Source organism: Bombus pascuorum, chromosome 6 (genome assembly GCF_905332965.1).
Source record: "Bombus pascuorum chromosome 6, iyBomPasc1.1, whole genome shotgun sequence".
NCBI classification, from domain to species: Eukaryota; Metazoa; Arthropoda; class Insecta; order Hymenoptera; family Apidae; genus Bombus; species Bombus pascuorum.
Window position 1 is genome coordinate 3,731,420 of NC_083493.1, and position 23,067 is coordinate 3,754,486.

The 23,067-nt window shown below is 31.0% G+C and overlaps 6 protein-coding genes across 11 annotated transcripts in view; 3 read left to right on the forward strand and 3 right to left on the reverse strand.

The window, feature by feature from the left end:
* Positions 1-693: 693 nt before the first annotated feature.
* LOC132908244 (transmembrane protein 39A) lies at positions 694-3,592 on the reverse strand. Of its 3 annotated transcripts, none has more exons than XM_060962046.1 (7): positions 2,424-3,592; positions 2,189-2,328; positions 2,012-2,110; positions 1,780-1,886; positions 1,437-1,689; positions 1,072-1,258; positions 694-964 (listed from the first exon to the last, which is right to left on the reverse strand). In XM_060962046.1, exons 1-7 carry the CDS (start codon positions 2,745-2,747, stop codon positions 710-712), a joined length of 1,365 nt encoding a protein of 454 aa, XP_060818029.1. In that variant the 5' UTR covers positions 2,748-3,592; the 3' UTR covers positions 694-709. The 3 variants fall into 3 exon arrangements, with proteins under 3 accessions (XP_060818029.1, XP_060818026.1, XP_060818025.1); XM_060962043.1 differs by having other exon boundaries at positions 1,072-1,279; positions 1,780-1,883; positions 2,424-3,153; XM_060962042.1 differs by having other exon boundaries at positions 1,072-1,279; positions 2,424-3,151.
* A 233-nt stretch (positions 3,593-3,825) lies between these two features.
* LOC132908245 (zinc finger protein 616-like) lies at positions 3,826-6,093 on the forward strand. 2 transcript variants are annotated; one of them, XM_060962048.1, is made up of 3 exons: positions 3,826-4,182; positions 4,537-4,761; positions 4,865-6,093. In XM_060962048.1, the coding sequence occupies exons 2-3, from the start codon at positions 4,537-4,539 to the stop codon at positions 5,774-5,776; spliced, it is 1,137 nt and encodes a 378-aa protein (XP_060818031.1). In that variant the 5' UTR covers positions 3,826-4,182; the 3' UTR covers positions 5,777-6,093. The 2 variants fall into 2 exon arrangements, with proteins under 2 accessions (XP_060818031.1, XP_060818030.1); XM_060962047.1 differs by having other exon boundaries at positions 3,828-4,287.
* Positions 6,094-6,578: 485 nt separating this feature from the next.
* LOC132908246 (8-oxo-dGDP phosphatase NUDT18) lies at positions 6,579-9,567 on the reverse strand. Its single transcript, XM_060962049.1, has 4 exons — positions 9,328-9,567; positions 8,529-9,060; positions 7,830-7,935; positions 6,579-7,759 (listed from the first exon to the last, which is right to left on the reverse strand). Exons 1-4 carry the CDS (start codon positions 9,428-9,430, stop codon positions 7,520-7,522), a joined length of 981 nt encoding a protein of 326 aa, XP_060818032.1. The 5' UTR covers positions 9,431-9,567; the 3' UTR covers positions 6,579-7,519.
* Positions 9,568-10,011: 444 nt separating this feature from the next.
* LOC132908243 (membrane-bound transcription factor site-2 protease) lies at positions 10,012-12,431 on the forward strand. The gene is made up of 6 exons (XM_060962041.1): positions 10,012-10,216; positions 10,380-10,658; positions 10,765-11,115; positions 11,287-11,445; positions 11,567-11,824; positions 11,918-12,431. Exons 1-6 carry the CDS (start codon positions 10,142-10,144, stop codon positions 12,284-12,286), a joined length of 1,491 nt encoding a protein of 496 aa, XP_060818024.1. The 5' UTR covers positions 10,012-10,141; the 3' UTR covers positions 12,287-12,431.
* A 43-nt stretch (positions 12,432-12,474) lies between these two features.
* Positions 12,475-13,897, reverse strand: LOC132908248 (transcription initiation factor IIA subunit 2). The gene is made up of 4 exons (XM_060962050.1): positions 13,504-13,897; positions 13,238-13,342; positions 13,032-13,161; positions 12,475-12,892 (listed from the first exon to the last, which is right to left on the reverse strand). The coding sequence occupies exons 1-4, from the start codon at positions 13,573-13,575 to the stop codon at positions 12,861-12,863; spliced, it is 339 nt and encodes a 112-aa protein (XP_060818033.1). The 5' UTR covers positions 13,576-13,897; the 3' UTR covers positions 12,475-12,860.
* A 7,399-nt stretch (positions 13,898-21,296) lies between these two features.
* LOC132908170 (mucin-2-like) overlaps positions 21,297-23,067 on the forward strand; it is a 304,671-nt gene continuing 302,900 nt past the window's right edge. For 2 of the 3 annotated variants that reach the window (XM_060961891.1, XM_060961890.1), the window contains exon 1: positions 21,297-21,602. The gene's annotated coding sequence lies outside the window, so the exon portion shown is untranslated. The remainder of the gene's footprint in view (positions 21,603-23,067) is intronic. The other variant, XM_060961892.1, reaches the window with a different exon arrangement.

Below are 23,067 nucleotides of genomic sequence, written 5' to 3' on the forward strand. Positions count from 1 at the left end.
AAGCTGAGTGGCGTCGAGAGAGATCTGATATTAATTTCTTTGCAGGTGGACACGTAGAGGATATAAAAAGGTAAACTGCAACTTTTTTAAATAGAATTACAATTCTTTATATATTGTTCGATGCATCTCGTTATTCCATATAGGAAATTATTTAGTTGCTCATAGCAAAAAATAAGTATACAGTTCAAAAATATCGTAACAAACCACATTTTTGAAACAAAGTAACAAACGTAGTAAATATCTCCTGAGATAGTTCTTCTGACATAAACAAATAATTTAAATATAAAATAAATAATTAATATAATAATGTGAAATTGTAATTTGCTCTTTAATGTCAAGGTCAAGGTCAATCTTGCGCCACATTTTTTTGACAAATTTCCACCGATCCAAAGGCAAAATCACGATATAGTGGCCACGACATTTATTTTTTATACACCCGGCACATATATCCTTAGAAGTTCCAATTTAATTATTTCCTTATTTTCTTTATGTTTTTCTTGTTTTATGTTTTCTTTATTTTTTTTTTTTTTATGTTCGTAATAAATATCATCTTAAATGTTATTTTTTGAATCCTAATTTATAATAACATTTGTGATAAAAATTAGTTTAAGGAAATAATTTTGTAAGACCAATAAATTATAAAATGAAGTTAAAATAGTCGTTTGGAAAGGGCAAACACAATAACACCGACAGTTTGTTCAATAATCATTTATTGAACAGTAAAATTTGCAATCATTTGCGACTTTTCTTGTATTATTTGTTCTGCATGATATACTTTCCAGCAAATAAGATAGTCTCTAGTAACTTTAAATAAAGTATAATAGTTGATCACAAGAAGCAATGTTATTGATAGCACTTGATACCAATCAGTTGTGCGTAGTAAAATAAATAATTGTGCACAAACAAGAAGAAGTTGCAAGCCCAATATTGAACAAAGTAACATTGTAGGATTACTAAATAAAGCCTGTGCAAAATAATCATAATTTATTATTATTAGTTATTTTCGCTGTATACTCATATGTGTGATGAAAGTAAAATTTATAACAAAATAAGTTAATATTGATCACGTACATAAAATCTGTAATGATTTGAATTTCCTGGTTCTGCTACAGTACAGAAGCCTTCGGAACGATAGATTTCTTTATTATGTCTCACAACTGAACCATGAGGCCACAAAATAGAATCATTCCACACTTGGGCATAAGTATGACTATTGCAATTTTCAATTTTAACCCATCGACCTAGGTGTAATGCCGCTCTATGTAAAACATCACAGTACCTAAATAATTATTGTATTCATCAAATTTCTGCAAATGAATTTTTTAATACAACATTCACATTATACAATCTTAGAACAATACAATACGTACTACTAAAGAATTTATAAGATTGACATAACATAAATTGTTACACAATATAATTATATAAATACATACCTGACAGGATAAGCATGTGAAAAGTGAGCACTTATTCTTTCCAGCCAAAACATAATAACATGTTGCACAACCCATGAAATATTAAAATGTAGATGTTGAGGTACAAATATAATGGGTGCAATACCACATACATAAGCACTACTAGAAGATGCAAACAAAGCTCGCTTCAAACGCCGATTGAAATCAGACCTTAATATTGAAACTTCTGCTCTAATTGCTGATGCATTTAATGAACAATTATGTAAAGGTTTGTCTACATAAAAAAGAAGATTAAATTCATAAATTTAACACTTTGTTAATATAATAATAATCATCATTATTAATATAAATATAAGTTTTATACCCATCAGAAACTTTGTTTTCTTTTCATCTTTACCATTTAAAGGTGTTGATATATCAAAGAAAGGTGCTGCACTTATACCAAACATTACAAAATATACAGACAAACTCCTGAAATAAAGTACATACAATAAACACTTGATATACATATGATGTATGCTGAATGATATACATATATAACATATCAATATATCACACGAGGATCAATAACTACAATTTAATAAAACAATACAGACGGATAACATAAGTAAAAAATCTTCATTGAGTTATGTCGTTCAGCCATATGGTAAAGACACCAGCATAATATATTCATCACGATGATTAGTAAAGTTATCCTGAAACATAATATTTAAATTATCCTAAATATAAGTTTTACATTATATATATAATGTACAATTTATAGCAAAATATACCTCATCATTTTTTGAGCAATAGGTAACCAACGAACTGGTGATAAAACACCAATAACTCGATGCAATAAAGAATAAATAAATTGCCTTGCAACCATAATTATAATAAATACGAGCAAATAAGGATCTATTAAGTAGAAATTCTAAAAAATTGAAATCACATGTTTTTATAAAAAAAGATAAATTATAATAAAGAGTAGATGACTTAAAATAATGAAAAATATTTTAATGCACATACCATACTATAATTATTATAAGAATGAGGTAACCACCAAACAGTTCTATACAAATTAAGCATTTGTAAAGAAGCTGCACTAATTGACACAACTAGAGACAAAGCTTCAAAAGTTAAATGACCATCCACAGGTACAACTGGTATAGGTACATGTTTTGGTACTAATGCTTTCATTCCACAAAGTTCTGACTTTTTATCATCTGCACCATTTCCAGCTGTTCTTTCTCCACTATTACTTTGTATACCAATATTTGAAGATACAGAGAAGTGAGCTTGGGATTTACTCTGTCCATTTCTACTAGCAGCATTACGTCTTCCACCAGGCATAGTGTTTGACTTTATATTCTAATTCATTTTTTCAAGTTATTTTAATTTATTATGATTCTTATATATTTTTAACTTAATAAATCACTTTTGAAATAAATTTTATGACAACATAATTGAATTTAATGGCGTCAGGGAACTGTCACTTTCATTTATATCTTTGTTCAAACTACAAGACGTATAACATTAAAAAATATATATAAATGCGTATATTTTATCTCCTAAGTTGTTTATATGTTTTTGAATACTTTTATTTAGCATAATTTAACAATATACTAGTCTTGATAATAAAAGAGATACATCAAAATTAATTTAATCAGCGACCTCTCGTATACTCGAAATTAGTTACAAAATGTTTATTTTTTTGTTTTGCACACACATACATATACACTAGAACACAAGCCACAAGATTCACAAGCAAAACTTGGAAAATAGGATTTCTGAAGTGAAAAATAATATGGTAATACGTAGCGTCCTCTATACGCAAAGTAAATGAATTATAAAATACATAATACAAAATATATAATTATAAATATCAGAGAGGGAATTATTAACATCTCAGCATTTATATAAATAAAATTATAAAAATTGGGTAGTTGAATAAAAGAATTTTTGTATTATTCAATACTAAACGTATGTATTGAAAAATTTAATTTTTTCACACTTCTAGTTGCATGTCTAACCATGTATGTCTACTTAACTTATTCTGTTTTTAAAGCACATGACATTAAATTACATATATGAATAATATAATTCCAATACGTCCTATTAATGAGATCAAACTAATATACTTCCTGAAATTTTTGTATTACTTTTCTTGTTCTTTCCTTGCTTTTTTCCTTTATGTATACAGACACACACATAAATTGTATACGTACATTTATCACATATTTGATTTTTATTCACATATATTGTATTTTATATTTTGTTAATTTCATGTGCAAATTAAAGATTTTGTAAATAATTTCATGTATATAATTATACAAATGAATAATGGTTTATAATCAATAGTATGAGAATTGTCAAGAATAATAAATAATATTTTGAATTTAAATCAAAAGACATTTCCATCAAGTGATGAAACAAAACAAAACGGTACTAAAGTGTCAATGGTCGTTCTAAATGTATAAATGTGATCCTAACTTAAATTAAATCTTTTTGAAATTAAATGATATATAAAATATTTAGTTTGTATTAAATTCGAAACCTTTACAAAACAACATAGTTTTCCTAGATGGCACTGTTTCACGATATAAAAATTTATATATTTTATGGAACAAATTGAATTCTCTAATATATTTAATAAAAAAACACCCTAATTACTTAATGTAGTAGATGATATTCTAAGAAATGTGTATAAACGGAAAGGAGTGTAATATAAATAAATGCTTCTTTAGATATATTTATATGTAATAAATAGCTGCGGTGAAGTGACAATGTATGTCTGTCATGTTGTTTCTTTCAAAAATTCAGCTTTTTATCAAACTATGAATTGCGAATTATAGCGTAGTAGCTATTAATCCTAGAATATATTTTCTGAAATGTATGTGTATTTTACATGAATTTTAAATTCACTAAAACCATTATTTGTCTTTTAAATAATTATTCCACAAGGTTTATAACTTTAGTTTTGTAAATTAAAGATCAACCTCCTTTTGAAAATTACAGCATTCATTATTTTATTTTAATAGACTAATTAATCAATTTAATCAAGTTTTTGGTATTTAATCCCAGTGAATAATGCAAGAATATTGTTAATTATAACTATCTTCTAATATATACATATGTGTAGATGTTTAATCCTGTTCAAATAAAACATGAATGTATGGGAATAGAAGATGTTAACTTTGGTGATAAAGTTAATACATCAAATAATTCCAAATATCCAACATTTATTGAAGAAGATGTTGATTATAAATATAATGAGATATCACACTTTTGGAGTCACGCACAGTTATCAAATGAAATACATCCAAAAAATGAAATTCATGGTCAATATAATTTATTCCAATCTGAAGTAAGTTTTATAATTTCAATAAATGTTTTTATTAATTTATTTTCTAAATCATAAAACCTATATAACATTTCACTAAGAAATTGACTAATATTAAATATTTTAGGAAAATACTTCTTTAGCATATATGAAAAATTATGTACAAAATAATACAAATTTTCAAGTTAATCAAGAAGGAAATTTGAATCAAATGAATCAGCAATGTCATATAGACATGAATCAAAAAGCTGAACAGTCACAATGTCCTCAAAGTATACAAGCAGCAAAGTTTACAAGTCAAATAGTATCAATTTCAGAGCCTATATCTTCCATAAAATCTAATCGTCCTGGAAGACCATCCAAAGGTTCTTCAGACACAAACATAGGAAAAAAACTTAAATGTCAATGTGAAATATGCTTCAAAGAGTTTGGACATAAAAGTAATTTATTTATACATATGAGAACTCATAATGGAGAACGTCCTTATAAATGTAATCAGTGTGAAAAGTGTTTTACCCACAGTGGAAACTTAGCTATCCATATGAGGACACACTCTGGTGAAAGACCTTATGGTTGCCAAATATGTGGAAAAATGTTTAGTCATAGTGGAAACTTATCAACTCATTTAAGAACTCATTCAGGTATAAAGCCATATAAATGTGCTGTATGTGGTAAAGAATTTAGGCATAGTGGTAATTTATCAATACATGAAAGAATACATTCCGGAATTAAACCATTTCAATGTAAGGTTTGTGGGAAAGACTTTTATCATAGTGGAAATTTAACAACTCATATGAAAAAACATATTGTAAATATTAACACTAGCATTAATCAATGTGAAAATAATGAAAAGCAAGCGTTATGTACTGCAAATCTTAATAACACTACATCTATAAATTCATTCAATAATTTATCAACGATTCAAAATACTAATGTCAAACTGATGCCTATTGAAAATAATATTGTTCCTATAAAAAATGAAAGTAATGATGAAGAGTCAACAAATGCAGTTGGGGTATTAACACCAACATCAACTTAAGTATACTAAATAAGTACTTTAATGATAGTTTAACTTATGAATATATTTCACAATTATAATTGCTGTAAAAATGTATTATCAGAGTTTAAATTTCTTAATGATCAACAATTGCATTAATAATTATGGATATATAAATATATATTTTTTTGGAATTACAAGTTTTATATTGTAAAAAGTGAAATCTCTCTACACGACATCTTTGATATATAAAATACAATCGAAAATACGTACAATTACACATAATATATTAAGTATTTGTAAATGTATTATTATATAATATGGTAAAGTTATTAAATAATTACAATTTTTTAATTAAACTTTTTGTTTATTTTATCACTTACAGCAACATTTCTGTTAAGTATTTTAAAATCTCTTTTTATTCTACTCCAAATAATGTAATATTAAAAAATATATTTGATTTATACTACTGTTGTGTATAGAATAAGTCAAAAGTATACTTGAACGAAAATTTTTTTATAAAAATGTTAATGTACTTTTTGTGATATTAAAAGATTTTAAATTTCATGTAATATATATGTCTTAAATTTTTATACTCATACTCCTGACATATCATTTTAAAGAAGATATTGAATAAATTTGTATAAAACACAGTCTTCATGATATATTTATGTATAGTAAAATATGTAGAAATTGCTTTAAACATATTAAATTATAATTAATATATTTTATTTCAGTTGCACATTGTTAATAAATATTATATAAGCTAAAAAAATTACTTAATCTATATAAATTATAAATACTTCGAAAACTTTAAAAAGTGTTATGTAAACAACATTAAAAATTATCTTAAACTTTCTATTAAACATTGCATAAATATGTATCATAATACATATCTGTATAATATGATACATATTTGTATTATATGTATATACGATATTTTAACCTATGTGTTTTATGCAGATTTTGCACATTTAAGTGACTATTATTTTACAATGTCAAATATATTTATGCATAAATGCTAGTGTATTATTTCTGTATTTATGTTTAATAATTTTTCCAAACTTTGTTATATTTGTACATTTTACGTACTTGTATTTGGAACGTAAAATAACAGTTCTTTATAATATTCTATAACATATAAAAATAAATTTCTACTGTCAGGATGTCAGCTTCCTACATTTATCTATATTATGAATATTTTTATAAAAATTTCTACATGAGTTTTAAGATTGAAACAAAGACCTCTTCTTTCTCAAAATTTTTGGTACCAATTGGAAATGCTAGTAGTGTTTCTCTGATAAAATACATTCACATCATTTATTTATAATTAGTATTAATGATATTATGTTATAGACTTGTATGTGAGTTACATACTACATATTCATTCTTGTTAAAAAAATCATTGGTACAGACTAGGAAAAATGTAAATATATAACATAAATATTTTTTAATATAATTAGAAATTGTTAAATATTAATATGAAATAAGTATATCTCGTTTGTATATGCGTATATATAGAGTTATGTGCGAATGTACGTGCGTACTAATTATTTTGTTCTCAATTATATTTCTCAACTAAGAAATTTTATGATTCTGTTATGACAATGTAAAAATGTAAAATTGCAAGTTACTGAATACATAATTATAGTCAAAATATTAAGAGTGTGCCAGTCCAAGAATTTTTTACCTCATTTTTTAGAAAAAGAAAAATTAATAAAATTTAAAATGCAATTATACTATGCACACCTAATCTTCACTTATACACTAACTATGAATATCTGATCATCGTATAACATTTAAAGGCACTGTCATGTTTCGTGGTAAGCGATAAGTAACACTTGTAGCGAGATTTTCAGGTAGCTCATGCCAAATGAATTTTCCTGTAGCAGGTACATCTTCCACAGGTAACTTAAATGATACTAATAATGTTAAACAAAGTCCATCTCCTCCTTGCCCTCCACTGAATTCTAAGGAAAGTATGCCATGTGGTTTATGCTGTGCAACTCCATTTCCAAATAATTCCTAAACAATTTATGATAGATTATAATACAAAATTATCTACATCAAAAGGTAGATATTAAGAAATATTTACCTTCATAAAGTTATGTAAAGTAGAAAGAAGGTTGCGATGTGGATTAATTTCACAAATTGGTAAATGGAATGGCATGGTATCTGATACAAGTACATGTAATTTATTCCTGTTGATAAAATATAATACATAATTGTGTATCAATTTAAAACTATAAAAGGAATAAAATGTTGGCATTTTATGAAGATTTTTGTACTTTAAGTATATACAATCAAATATGTGTTATTTACATCTTAAACAAAATAATTGTTTATGCAGTTTGTTAGATAAAATATAAAATATATATAGTTAGTAATTTTATAATACAATTCATACTATTATTGTGCGCGTGTTATGCATCATAAAATAATCGTTTCCAATTATTGTTAATTATAACTTACTTATGAACATCTACGTTGTTAATAGTACAAGTTTGGACTAAAATGAAAAAGGCAAGCATTTTATTGCTATAAATGTATATGTACAAGTGCATGTGCATGTAAGTGTACCTACTATACTCCAACCTAAGCCTTCATCCATATTCACAGTCATAATCAGATTGTTGTTGTTCTTTTATGAAAACTATCACCAGTGACCTTATACTGCAAGCGTAAATACTAAAGAGGAATCAAGCATAAGCACTGATATATTTATACAAATAAAGTTGGAACTGCAATGTAAAATAAATTTAAATTAAGCATGTTTCAAATGTATGTAACTTACGTTGATCTTTTTTTCGAAGTGATTGTTAGCCGCAACAATAATTTGGACAATGGTGTACTAATTGGCATTAAATATGGATGTTGTGGAATATTCTTATTCGTGACATAAGTTTTACCTCTTTCTATCAAAGATATAATATCATGTGATCTGAGTGATAGATCATTTACATTATTCACCCAGCATGCTTGCAACGATTCTTCATTTGCTTCTTCTAATGTTTTTAATTTACCACCAGTTATTTTGCCAGTAAATACAAATCTGAACCATGAACCAGTTGCACATTCTACTAGTATCAATGTTTCTGGATCTAATGTAAGCCCTGTTTCTTCTAAGACTTCTCTTTTAACAGCATCTAATAAATTTTCATTAGGTTCAACACGCCCAGCAGGTAAATACCATTTTCCACTGCAAGTAGCTTTTGCTTCTTGCATCATTAATACTTCCCCTTGATTATTTATCACTACAGCAGCAACAATGTATGTTACAGTTTTTTGACAAATTGGTATATAAGTACTAGGTGTTCCTTTTCCTCCTGTGACACATTTCTTTTGTATAAGTTGTTAATAACTAATAGTAATTGCATAAGAAATGAAAGATAAAATAAAATTAAGAGAGCAAATGTATGAAATCAACAATATTAAAAATTAAAAGAACTAAATATTATAATTTCTAACATATTTTTTTGATTCATTTATTAGCTTCATAATAGTATGTAATAAATGTTAACTAATTGCATATATATCAATGAAGTATCATTTATCAAACATTAACATTTAATTACACATAAAGTTCACTTTACCTATTTCATCTTGTACCGCATGGGTACTATCATGCGTGTCATCAATTTCTAATGGATGACCAGCTAATAATAATTCAATTTGTTTTTCGATAGATAACGACATGTCAGTATAACAGCAGTTACTTTGAAATATACACAAAACAAATATTCAAATTATATCTTAGATATCATATATCATTACTACTAATTTAACGATAGATAAGGTTATAAACAAAGTGAAAGTGATAATGATCATACAATTCATACATAATTGAATTAGGCGTGTGCATCCTACTGTAGTTGTATCTAAGTCACCACTATTCAGTTCAATCTGGTTGGATTATCATCGTTCCTATATCGAATTCCCTATGTAATACTTAAAAGTTTTTTAGACTATAATAATACAGTATGTAATAAGATATGGACGAAAATAAGATAAAAATTATTTTTAATTTATAGAGTATGATTTCAAAAATTTGTAAACTTAATATTAAAATATTAAATTTCATGAACATTTACTGAATTTAAGTTATAAAATATAACTGTTTTTATCAAAACATTGTATTATGTTGCATTATAAATCAATCATAACATAATTTATATTTAATATAAATTCATTAATGATACAAATTTAATTATAACAATAATTATTATCATCTAGGGAATGCAACTGTCAAAAAGTTATATTTTACTATATCTTTACAACTTGGAAAATCAAATAGTTCTGTACAAGTTGTACGAGATGCGCTTCTATATAGTAAAGGAAGCTTGATACATGATGTAAGATGTAACATGAAAAGTGTTTACATAAAAAATCAAAATAAAGTATTGAAAAATGGAAGTTTTAAATGTATTAATTGCAATAGGTCTCATTCATTGCTCATTATTCTTTTTTGACACAATTTTTAAGGTACAGTTTACGAATGCTATACGGATGAATATTATAAGTATTTTTATACATAATTTTAGAATTATAATTTAAAAAATTTTATTTTGTGAAGATAAAATATTAATGATAACTATTCTTAATAATTTATAAGTAATAATAATTACGAATATCATTTATTTTACAGACATGTTCACATTATCCATACCTATATTTTTTGAAAAATACTGGTTTAGAAGTTCAAATATTGCGAATAAAATGGTTTACTACAGCATTTAATCGTAAAATAATTAAATGGGGCATGGATCGCTCTAAATTTTGGACTGCTTGGTTTAATGCAGGAGTGATTATTAGTGTCATTATTTTGCCAATTGCTATAATTGTAATCTTAAGAATGACGTTCAATATATGGTCTAATGGACCATCTCTTGATAATACTAATTCTGAACCTTTATTAGAACCCATGGTAATTTTAACTTCGAATAATATTTAATTTATTATTTTGAGATAATTCTTTAATAAATGTAATTCCGTTGATAAAATTATATGTGACACATCTTTATTTTTTACAGTTACCTGGCATAGATATGCCCTTCAATGAGATTGGATATTATATCATTACATTAGCAGTTTGCAGTATTATGCATGAGTTAGGGCATGCATTGGCTGCAGCAAGAGAAGATGTTCAGTTATTTGGTTTGGGAATATTAATTGCTTTCACAATACCCATAGCTTATGTACATATAAGCAGTGAACAGCTTAGTTCATTACCATTAAAAAATCAACTAAGAGTTACTTGTGCAGGAATCTGGCATAACATAGTACTTGCTACAGTAGCTGCAACCGTTCTTTTGCTTTCTACATGGTTCTGGGCACCATTTTATGCAATAGGGAATGGAATTTATGTAAAGACTATTTTACCTGTAAGTCTTCTGATAATGTATTCTTATACATTAACACATTGGTTGTTAGATGATTTTTATGTTTTACTTAAATTATATGAAAACAAAATTAATTAAAGTAAAGATAGATAGCAAATGATCAATTTTGAATTAGGAATGGTAAGTCTTTTTTATGAAAATTTACGTTTATAGAATTCACCTGTACTAGGTCCAACAGGACTTCTTGAACAGGATTTGATATATGAAATAAATGACTGTCCTATAAAATATACCGAAGATTGGTACGATTGTATATTAAACACAGTTAATCAACCAGCTCTTGGATACTGTGTTAAACAATCATTTATTCAGGTAACATTTTTTCTGTATAATTTTCTTACATTAGTTAATATGATTCTTTTTTTAAACAAGTAATGGTAGTATCTTTGCACATAATATAAATTTTCATAACCTAATTAGCAAATTAATTTAGGAATATGATGAGTCCGTTCCATCAAAACAAAAAACTAATGGTGCTATAAACTGTTGTACATCAGATAGTGAAGTTACAGGAAGCTTATGCTTTGAGTACATTGAAGGACCACAAGCAGCTCCTTTACATTTACCTCCTCATTCTTGCCTTCCAGCCAGAACTATGATTAATCAGTCTCAAAATTTTTGTCATGCTAGTCATGAATGTGTATTTCATGATACTCATTGTTTAAGACCTTCCCTTGATAATGTTACTAAGGTATATATTTAAAAACAAACATTTAAATATTAATCACGTAACAATTAATAACATTTAAAGTATTTAACAAACTGGTTTCTGTTTCTATCACAGGTTGTTCAAATAAAAAGGAGAGAGGGAAAGGATGTATTATTTTTCGGACATCCAGCAGATATCTATCGAACTGTTGATGTATCTGATTGGATACCTAAATATTCATTCTTAAATCCTAAATTACCAGAAGCTTTGACACTTCTTTGCAAATATATTACAATATTTTCTGCGGGATTAGCAATTATTAATATTGTGCCTTGTTTTTTTCTGGATGGACAATATATTATAAATATACTTATACTTTATTTATTAAATTTTACGCCCCACAATAAAAATGTTAGACAAACCATTATATTAACGATAACAAGTATAGGTACATTATTTCTTACTATAAATTTATTGTATCTACTTATGAATAAATTATTATAAGTAGTAAAAGAATGTTGTTAATATTCGAAATTTCTATTTAGAATACAAAGTACATTATTATGAATTACATTTCTATATAAGTTTAATGGCACTTTGTATCGCTTATTTAGATATCTTAATAAATCTTGCAGTCTCGTTTAAAAAATTATTTACATCTTTGGAACAACAGATTGGACCACATAGGAAGATTATATTATATATTTCTATATTTTTTGGAAATAAATTATTAGTAAATATAACATGTAAAATCTAAGTAGATTAGATAGTTATATTCAAGTACAATATAAAAATAAAACTATTGCTATGTTTTGATATGACAAAAAAGACAGCTACAATTTATTATTCCTACTTTCAATGTGGTGTTATGATTGTAACTGTTGTGTAACAAAATTTAATTGTCATTCAAAAATAAATGGAAATTCTATACCTATATTAAATATATATGTATAGTTTGTTTTGTTTACTATCTATTATTTGAATTATTATAAAATTATAATATATTATATAATGAAATTTCTTTATAACTAGTATAATATAATAATAATGATATATTTAATTGTATAAGAAAGAGATATTATCGTTTTGCTGCTGCGTCTCCATCCAATGCTGTAATAGTACAAAAATTATGTTTGTAGTAATATAAGAATTACTAACATTATTTTTGTTTTCAATATCTTTTTCAAAATATAGATATATTACAAATAGTTAATTAAACAGTTATAAAAGTAAATAAAGGGTTACATACTTTTTCCATCACATGCAACAATTTTAACTTTATCTACTATTGCAATTTCTTGAACTTCACGAAATTCAACATCATTAAGCATAAAGGTCCATACATTGTCACAAAATCTGTAAGTGTTCAATTTACCAGCCTAAAAATTTTAAAGAAATGATAGTTATAATCAATGTTATTTAAAGTAATTAATATCAAATATGAACATTAGTTACCTTAAATATAAGTCGTGATTTAACTCTGGCTGCAAGTGCTTGATTTATCGCCTTATCAAATTGTAATAGTACTTTAATTGCTAACTGAGGTGTAATTTGCCCATACTATAACATATTATATTATTACATAAAATGAATATCATAGATTATACAATTTTCATTTGAAGTGTATCATATTAATGTTTATTTTCTATAGTTTGCATGATGAAATAAAATTGGTTTATTGACAACATTAACCGCAATATTACATATTTTTGTGAACATACCTGAATGAGCTCATCGAGGCTTTCTTGTAACGTATTACCTAATGTTGTATTTCGATATAATTGATAAGACATTGTTCTTAATGTATAATATGCACAATATTAAAGCAAATTGAGGTTTTTTAATGCAAAAGTAATCTTTATGCGTAATGGAAACAGGAAACGATCTTTGTTGATTAACTGTATTGTTAGTATAGAGATAGAAAGATAGAGTGCGTGACCGAGCTGAACAAGCGATATAGGGATAGAAAGAGAACGCTGCATAGAGACTTTTTATGTCCTTGTCTAATAACGCATGCACATTCGTATAATAAATGTGTAATTATAACATTAATCAACGACTGGCGTTAATGCTATGCCAGATTAGATAAAGACACAAGAGATGTCTATGCACCGTTCTCTTGTTATTCCGATATCGCATCCACTTATATGGTTATATATATTATATATATATTAATATATATAATATATATATTATATATATATATATATAATATATATATTATATATATATATATATATATATGATTTGCGTACTCTATCTTTATCTCTGATTGTCAGATAAAATCCTGCTGTGCAGTACTTATTTGTATAAATGAAACCGTATAGTAGAAAATGATATTACCAAGAGCGGCAGATTCAAATTCAAGATTGTATACTATATTTTTTCATGCTACATTATACATCTGATATTTATCACACCTATATTGAAAATTTATTTATTTAAAAAAGCGTGTGATTTTTTATTTATTATTATAATAAAACTTTAAAATATTGAAAAGAAATGCAAAATATTATTAATGATCATTTGTATCCTATCATTTGAAACTATTCGTTTTTTCAAAAAATTTATTGTGAATTTTAATTGCTGTTATATACAATACTACAATTTTGAAAAGTATTTTGATGAATTTTTAATACTGATTTTTAATAGTAATCTGATTAAGTGGTTTCCAATATGACTATGTGAACTATTCTAAAAATGGAGGCAAGAGTGCATACATACATATGAAACGACACAACGGTGCGGTAATTGAAAGTTCTACACATAATACGGAACTATGTTAAATAAACATAATCTTATATTAATAATTAATACAAGTTAACAAATGTATTTTATTTTTGTTCAACTTTAAAATGTTTCCTGATACATATTTGCGAAGTATTTACTTATTTACGGTAAAGGTTATACATGTAACTATGTATGTACTAAATACTGTTTAATTTTGAAAACTTTCGTTTATAGAATGTATAGTAATGATAAAATGCCAAAAGTTTCCTAAACATAAAACATTCCTACCGAAAACAGAAAGCTAAAGTATCGTGTAAAGTAACATAAGATTGTCCTCCAGTCGCGTATGCAACACGTATACCTTGTGAATGTTTGATAGCGCTATCTGAATATGGTCAATATGGTAGGTAACTGTAACACCAACGTGGCCTGTCATCGGTTATCCTGTGAACTTTCCAAGCAGACACGTGGTGCAACACAGTGATACTTCCATCGTATCTCCCCACCATTTTCTGCGCAGACAAATCAAAATTTAGAGAGTAATTTTAAATCTTCTGTGGAACACGAGTTATAACGTTCGCACTCATGTCGGTAGTGACATATCAATTAACGTAACGTATAGACTTTCGTGAGTAAAATAGGGAACGAAGAATAGTCAAACGTTTAAAGTGAATGCTTTTCGCGATTGTATAATTTACATGTAAAGGTACTACATATTGGAATTTTAGAAACTTAAGGATCAGGTATCATTTCGGAGCGTTTAATTAACTGAGTATGCTTATTAATCTTGTATTTATCATGACGTCTATAGGTAATCATTTAATAATCAAACCTGGAACTTAACAGAGCAGCAGAGGAAGTAATATCAAAAAGTTTATCGACTCGCACATGGTACGTTGGCAAAGTTAATTTACGATGGGAATTCAAATTTTAAATATAAAGAGTATTAAGTTGCTATAACGAGATACGAGATAAAATATCGATTCATGCACTAAAATTTCAGGCGCTAAGTAAAAAATGTATATCATGAATCAAATACAAGAATAAATTGATGTTCTTCAGCTGAAATTCTATTTTGGTAAGTTTCTTTTTCCTTACATCTACATACATGGTTTGGTGAGTTAAAATTCTGGGAATTTACATTTAGGTTATTCAAATTCGTAAAATACATGTTTCTTATATGATGTCTACTACTTTTGGCATTACTTTTTACCATGTATACCAAACTGATCGTTATTCAATAATTAATACATTATCGTCATAATATTTATAAAATGATTCTGAAACCGTATAATTCCGTTTTCATTCCCATTTAAGATTTTTAATAATAGCCATTGAAGACTGTGAACATATTCCTTTTAATTGTCTTTTTGACAAAGTACAATTGGTGGAATTATTTAATACTTTCATTACGTTAAAATTGTTGTGCAACAAATATAGATTAATGTTTTTACTACGTTATAAAAAATTTGTATCATTTGGATTAGAACAAATGCGATATTCATGTTTTAAAAGCATCTCTATACATAAAGAAATGAATTGACTTTGTATCGTATATCTTTTATTAGATAGATTTTTCTATGATTTCCATAATTTCGATATTATAGTAAGAATAGTTGAATTTTTGCAACTTAAAGAATTTTAAGATTTCCGTGTTTCTATTTATTTATATGAGTTGTCTTTAAAACTGTTCAGCACTAGATCATTTCACTGTGACGTTGTTGGAAACAGAGTACTGTGGTATTTTGGCACATTTTGGAGTTAAACACTGACTATTACGACTACTGTATATTAGTGACTCCATTTATCAATATTGATATTTCTTTATAGCTGCGTTATTTCTTTTGTTATGCCATTAAACGATTTCAGTAAGGCAATTAGAATTTCGATTAGTATGTTTTCTGATGGTAATAACTGTGTGCATCAACGATTTAAAATCGGATTCCTTTTGTTCACGATTGCTTGTATCTTTAAAAATTGGTAAACTACGAGAGCAATGATTGGTTCCAAATTGCAAGCTATTGGTTTAAAGCTTCTTTGAACTCGTTTTGATAACTTACTTCATATACGAGTATTTACTTCCTACATCTCTAGCTTTTCGTCAAATTACAACAATATTTATATACTATGTGTACAAATATTGATATTATTAGTGTTTACTAAGTACATATAAACATATGGTTTATTGCTATAATTATTTTTATCCTGTGCATTGAAATGGTTTTGTTATAAAAAGAAATACAATGAACAATTCGATATATCGAGTTAAGATAAGAGATAAAAAAATAACAGATACAATGAAATTTAATATTACAAGAATATATTCAATCTTTTTTTATTCTCAGACGATTAATAGCATAAGATCAAAAGCAGTATTTAATAAAAGTAAGTTTACTTCATTAATTCGGCTAAACAGATGTGACGTATGAGAGAAAGTCTTATTACAGTATTTAGCAAGTTTAGATGTTCAAGTAATTGCGGATGAAAACTTCAGCGCGCATGCAAAACTTCTCTCGGTAAATCGGAAGAGGTACCAAGTCTCGAACCAGGAATGAATAGACATTTTTCTGAATTTAGCTTACGAAAATTGTATCCACCCTATGTAATAGATTCAGATTTATTATCACTGTAGTACTCGAAAACACGGTGTAAAATTCAAATGATCCTTCGACTGTATTTTCAATTCAATCAAAGATGAAAAATGTTTAATCGTCGTCGCTTTTCAAACCTTTTTGAAGGTGTCGATGAAAGGTGTGAAAGAAGTACTCGAACTTGATAGAATCGTCAGCAATATCTTATTATTATTTAAATGTTCTTTGTGAACACTCATCGTTTATATCTTTCTGAATATATTGCATCGATTGAATTTCTCAGCGATTCAAATCGTCGATCTTCGATATTCAAATAAATCAACCACACGTACCAATCAGTCTTCTATGTAAATGCACGCACAAACACAAACATACATATTCGTGCTCACATTTACGATCTCGTCGACGTCCCTTGGCCTGAAACAAAGCAGAAGTCAATTAAGTCGATGTAAACCGTAACGAGTGTTAACAATGGAGGTAAAGAAATGAATTAGGCAAGAAGATTAAAACGTAGCTAACAGGGCCGCAGAGGTACAAGGAACGAAACTGTAGGGATTTTCGCAACAACAAGGTTAGAAGAAACCAATAAAGGCAGATCAACAACTCTTCTCGTGGTAAAATTTTTGAAAGAGGAAACGAAACTGCAAGTCATGAGAACTGGTGGAACAAGCATACATATCCAGCTAACCACCCTTCTCCAAGGGTTACTATCAGAGTTCGTATCCGCCCGTAAAGAATGGGACAGCGAAGAAAAAGCAGATGCGGAAAGAGATAGAGATTTTAAGGGATAGTGAGAACGAAAGAAGATAAGGTCGCGAAATACACAATGGAAGATGCGTATAGTAGGATTCGAGGTCCGGTTTGTTGGAGGAGGACATTGAACGGAGCAAGTTACCCGCGAAAGAACGGGACACTCGCATCGATCGGATTCCACTGTGTAGGAGTGCAATGAAAAGCATCTTTAAGAGTAGTATAGCGACGTCTCGAAGAGGGGTTGAGGTTGGTTCGGGGCAAAGGTGGGTTGTAGGAAACGCACGGTACGGGGGAGATTCCACGAGACTATTTATATAGCTTGCCATCTAGAAAGTTTGCAAGAACAATTTATTACGGATATACGTACCATTTAAAGACGTCAAAGTTATTATGACAGAGAACTTTATCTGCGATAAAGGGAACGGCGGGGAAGGGACTTCGTTATTCAATCGATGGAAGTGGAAAGTGCTGGATATAATAAAAGAGGGAGCGACTATCTAGAAAGATTTTCTTCTTTTGCGAATCTAATGAAACTGGGTCTTCCTAGATACAGATTTAGGTAAGTTCATCGCGAGTACTGTGGGCAGCAAGAGTATTTAAATAGATTCTTCAAAAGAAGTTTTCCTGAGGTGCTACATTAGGTGTAGATATTCTACTTAGAATGAAATCTTGGTATGTAGCAGTACTATGTATACTCAGGAACGTTCTAGAAATTTCTTTAGTTACGGGAATGTACCATTTAAGGCATACCGTTCAAGGTGGAAGTTATGTTTTTCACCAGCAAGTCTCGTCTTTTCGTCGATAAAATGGTAACATGATTCGAACCTTAAGTCGACAGACTTGGAAAACTCCTTTTCTTTCCGTTACGCATCACTTACCCGACAGTATAGGGGTGCACCAGGAAATATACGTGTTCTTTGTAAGTCGTAGTTTAGTAGGTTTTATTTGCGTCCTTTAATGTCGGAACGATTTTCATTTTATCTTTTTTCGGGATAGTAATAAATCTCTGGAAATGGTATTAAATTCTAATTATGTAGGAAAGCATTAATGAGAATGACTTTCATTGTGAAAGATACAGAGGTATTGAGATTGTGTGACGTTTCTCTACAAATAATTCGTGGCACTTTTCGTAAACTTATCAAACTGAAAAAATGTGTATTTTCCGTTGAAAGCGTGAAAAATATTAGCACGTTCCTTTCTCTTTTCTACATCAGAAGAAAAGGAGTAGCTTCTTACTTTGCGGTGTTTAAGAATAATACCAAAATGCGGTTTGCTTTTCTTAATTACACAGAAATTAAATTTGCAGATGTATCTCGAATGAACATTGTTGAAATAATCTCTCGACTTTCCTTGAATCGAAATCGTGCTAGATGGCTTCGTATTCGTCGAAAATTGCTCCAAATACGCGCGATTATCGAAAAACGATACGTCGAACAACGTTCCGAATCGAGTTCTCGTAGAAGAAACGAAATCCGCAAAGACAGTGAAAGATGTAGAAGCACGGGAAATGATCGTGTAGGAAATGAGGATATCCACTTGTTACGTCGCAGAAACCTCAATGGTTTGTTCTCGTGATACGAGAATAAGGAGCATCTAGCAGTTGAAAGAAGTGCGACTAGTGGGACGGAGACGGAAGTCGGTAGAAGAGGAAAATGGGAATATCCGTATGTCGAAAGAGATAAGTGAAACGGCGATCGAGCTTAGCGGGAAAGAGAAAAAGGCACGACGATGAGCGTCGCCGTTGCCAGGGCAATGAATCGCAGATTGACGCAGGCGTCACGAGTCCGGCCACGCGCACACCCCGTTTTCTGCTCCCTTCCACCCACCTCGAAGCGTGCCGCTGCTTAAGGCATGCACACTACAATAGACGTTTTCTCGTCCGACGCAGTTGGTTGGACTTACGAGATTTGCCGCATTATGATTCACACGTAAAAATCTTCTGACGTGAAAAGTGTCGGTTCACCGCTTTTTACAGTTTTTCGATTCGTTGGGTATACTTGGAAAAGCTGCTCCTATTTCCTAGGATTTCCTGGGGTAGGATCAAATTTTGTCGCATGTTACGCAAAGCTTAGAATCGTATGAGTTCTAAATCTTTAATTTTCGTTATTGAGAATTAGGCAAACGTTTGTTTCAAAAAAGTTTCTCTATTTGTTCGAAAGTTTCCCAAAAGTTAAGAAAGTTCGACTTCAGTGTTTACATGTAAATGTTTCATGGCTAACAGGAAGGGATTCTCAGGAGCATTAAGTTTAATTCAAATCGATTAGTTTCCCGTGCGAAGTTTTAATAGGTTGCGGAGAAAGGTTTTCGCGTTTCGCGTCAGCTTTCATTTGATTGCATTTCGTTCATTATACGATATGGTAATACGTTTACGACCACCGTATTACGTGTCTATAATATCACATTAACGTCTATAATACGAACTAGTCTATATTCGTGAACGTGTTAATTTTGCAGCATGCGTGAAAAATTTACGTTCATCAAACGTCTTACTGATGTACTTGCGCGTCTGATAAATCACTGTCATACATAGTTGTACTAATGTTTGATTCAACGCGACCTACTGCCTGAGAGCAAAATCTATATTGCTCGCTTTACGAGGTGGCAACATTATGAATTCAGGGAATTATACCGGTCATACACGTCGACAACGTGTACCAGCGGTTCGCAATCAAAGAAATTGCGAAATGATTTTTAAGTGTTCACATAAAAAGTGCAGACACGAATATTAAGCTGCCTCGTCGTCGAGTTTTTGAATCGGTGCTTAACACGAGGTTTAGCCGCTTTCCACGAAGTTCGGTCCATTTATGCACGAACAGAGAAAGGCAGAGAAAAAGAGAAAGGAGCCGGAGGCGAGAGCCGCAGGAGAGAGAGATGAGGTGTTGTAGCGTTAGCGAACATTCGTGAAAGCGTACTTTAGACTGTAACGCGCATTCCCAGGACAGGAAGCGAACGGGCGAACCGGCAAGTTAGCAAGCGAAAGGGAATAAAGATAGAAAAGATCCGCGTGCGCTGGATATAGCGTATATCGTCGCGACAGCGTCGACGTTGTCTGTGCCTCTGGTGGGGTGGTTGGAAAAGTTGTGTGAAACTTGAAAGAGAACCAGAGAAGGAAACGTAGGATATACGAAGGAAAGAGAAACGTCGGTGTCCAACCGGGGAGAATCGGAATGAAAGGGGGGACGAATCTGGTGGTGGTGAAACGTTATAGATGTGTAGAGAATCTCGTTGTCGGTGTTGGTAAATGTCGAAAAGACGAAGGTAACGGCGCGGTGGGTGGCGGTGGTGGTAGAAAAGCGATGGTGTTGGTACCGTTGGCGGTGGCGGTGGTGGTAGTGGTGGTGGTGGTGGCAGCGGCAGCGTGTCCCGACGCCGGGAAAGTTTCGCTGAGAAGCGCGCGGAGTGTGAGAACGCGGCGCGAGCGAGAGAGCCGAACGTAGAAAGAGGACAAGAGCGAGACCGCGATTCAGGGGGTGAGAGAGCAAAGGGGATAGAGAATGAGAGTGAGTTTGGAGCGAGGACGGCAACGCGGTGCGGGCAAGGTTTTCGTCTCCAGTTCCCGCTAAGCGGCCGATAGGATTGGAACGAGTTGGCTGCGTACGCGGTAACACACGCGGGGTAACGTGTTTGTCCAGGTAGCGTGCGCGGTGTGATGGTGGTTGTCGTAGCGCGAAAGAACACACGCGGCACGCGCTACCGACGGAACGGACCGGCCCGTGCTGGCGTGTGTGACCGACCGAGCGCTGCCGGTAATAACAGCGTAATAGCGTACTATAGAATATAGTAGTGGGAGATTCTTGCACGAGTTACGCGTACTGCTACCGCGGTACTCGAGTTCACGCGTGGCACTACGGCCGCGGAAGACCACGAGCGAGCGAGGTCGTCGGAGCGCAAACTGCGTCCTTCTTCTCCTTCCTACTTCCTATTTTCTTCCACCTCTTATACCCTTCCTACTTCTCCACCTCCACCTACATCTTCTCTCTGTCTTCTCTTTCTCCTGCTTTTCCTTTGCCAACTCCTACTCCCGCCACTTCATCTCTCTCTTTCTCATATTCTCTACCTCTAGTGAGATATTGATTTCCCTTAGCTGGCTCCCACGAGGGCAGGCGGCAAGCAACCAGGTACGACTACCTCCGCAAATAGACAGCCTCCGACGATGAGAAGGGAATCATCGCATGTATCGAGAGTATGCACTTTCTAAGTTTCAGGGGTCCACCGTCCCTGCAGCCTAAAACGATCCGCTTCGACGCTTCCTCGCGTTGAATGGTCGTCGCGCTCTCTGTACCACTCAAACGATGCCGCGCTCTTCTCTATGTTTGCCACGTGTAACTCACGTTCGCGTGACTTTTATTCTACATGCGGAAAGTTAGAGGAAACTCGTGTCGCTAAGTCTTATGAAAGCGAATACGAGTATAATTTCATAGTAAAGTTAGATATTGCAGTAGATAAAAGATTTTTTTTATATAATATTAACTATCTTGCACGTAACAGAGAACGTAAATGTAACATTTTGTAAAAACAGTAGGACAAGTTCCTTTTTAATTCGAAGAATTTTGGGTGCGAGTTGAAATAGCTCGACGCGTTCCTTACGCGTTCTAAGTCGTCCTGCTCTCCTAGTATAGAGTACAGACCTGTCTGATCATATTGGATCCTATACTACTGATTATCGTTTCCTTTCCGCGAATTTGTTGATAACTCGTTTCGCAGACGGTTTACAAAGCGTCGAATTGAGTATCAGATCTAAACTATAAGCGTGTAATCATTTTTTGTTGTTGCGCTGCTAAGTTGCTCAAGAGTAAATACCTTTTCTTTTGCCGGTGATCGCTGTTCGGGAATTCGTAGGTGTTCCAAGAAACTTTTGCGAAGTAATGCGCCATCTTGGTTCCTGCGCATTGCTGGCCGACGAATTCGCGAGTGACTTGAAACTTTTTTATTTACCGCGTTCATGCTTACACACAGAGACAAAGGGGGCTAGAGAGGGGGAACTGTTTCCCCTACTCAAACTCTGGATGGGGTGTACGTATCTGTCAACCCCCACTCGGCTCGTGCCGCCTGCCGCTTTCCAGCAAAGTTTTCCCGAGATCCTGGAAACTACGAGCGATGCGGGGTGAAAGAGGGGGGAAAGTCTGTATCGAGGGAGGGGAGAAGCGAGACCGCTTTCTAGTAGCGTGCGCTCACGGGGATCCCTTTTCACCGAATTCTAACCTAGTAACG

Bases quoted from the DNA above. Each gene is read 5' to 3' on its own strand.
- LOC132908243 (XM_060962041.1), top strand. From the start codon at position 10,142: ATGGAAGTTTTAAATGTATTAATTGCAATAGGTCTCATTCATTGCTCA. The intron at 10,217-10,379 runs GTACAGTTTACG...TTTATTTTACAG, and splicing joins TTTTTGACACAATTTTTAAG to ACATGTTCACATTATCCATA. The intron at 11,446-11,566 runs GTAACATTTTTT...AAATTAATTTAG, and splicing joins TTAAACAATCATTTATTCAG to GAATATGATGAGTCCGTTCC.
- LOC132908248 (XM_060962050.1), bottom strand. From the start codon at position 13,575: ATGTCTTATCAATTATATCGAAATACAACATTAGGTAATACGTTACAA. The intron at 13,343-13,503 runs GTATGTTCACAA...AATATGTTATAG, and splicing joins GCCTCGATGAGCTCATTCAG to TATGGGCAAATTACACCTCA. The intron at 13,162-13,237 runs GTAACTAATGTT...TAAAATTTTTAG, and splicing joins AATCACGACTTATATTTAAG to GCTGGTAAATTGAACACTTA.
- LOC132908245 (XM_060962048.1), top strand. From the start codon at position 4,537: ATGTTTAATCCTGTTCAAATAAAACATGAATGTATGGGAATAGAAGAT. The intron at 4,762-4,864 runs GTAAGTTTTATA...TAAATATTTTAG, and splicing joins ATAATTTATTCCAATCTGAA to GAAAATACTTCTTTAGCATA.
- LOC132908246 (XM_060962049.1), bottom strand. From the start codon at position 9,430: ATGTCGTTATCTATCGAAAAACAAATTGAATTATTATTAGCTGGTCAT. The intron at 9,061-9,327 runs GTAAAGTGAACT...AATGTGTCACAG, and splicing joins TGCGGTACAAGATGAAATAG to GAGGAAAAGGAACACCTAGT. The intron at 7,936-8,528 runs GTAAGTTACATA...TTTTATCAACAG, and splicing joins ACTTCGAAAAAAAGATCAAC to GAATAAATTACATGTACTTG.
- LOC132908244 (XM_060962042.1), bottom strand. From the start codon at position 2,747: ATGCCTGGTGGAAGACGTAATGCTGCTAGTAGAAATGGACAGAGTAAA. The intron at 1,887-2,011 runs GTCTGTATTGTT...ACTTTATTTCAG, and splicing joins ATTTTTTACTTATGTTATCC to GAGTTTGTCTGTATATTTTG. The intron at 965-1,071 runs GTACGTGATCAA...TATTTTGCACAG, and splicing joins CAAATCATTACAGATTTTAT to GCTTTATTTAGTAATCCTAC.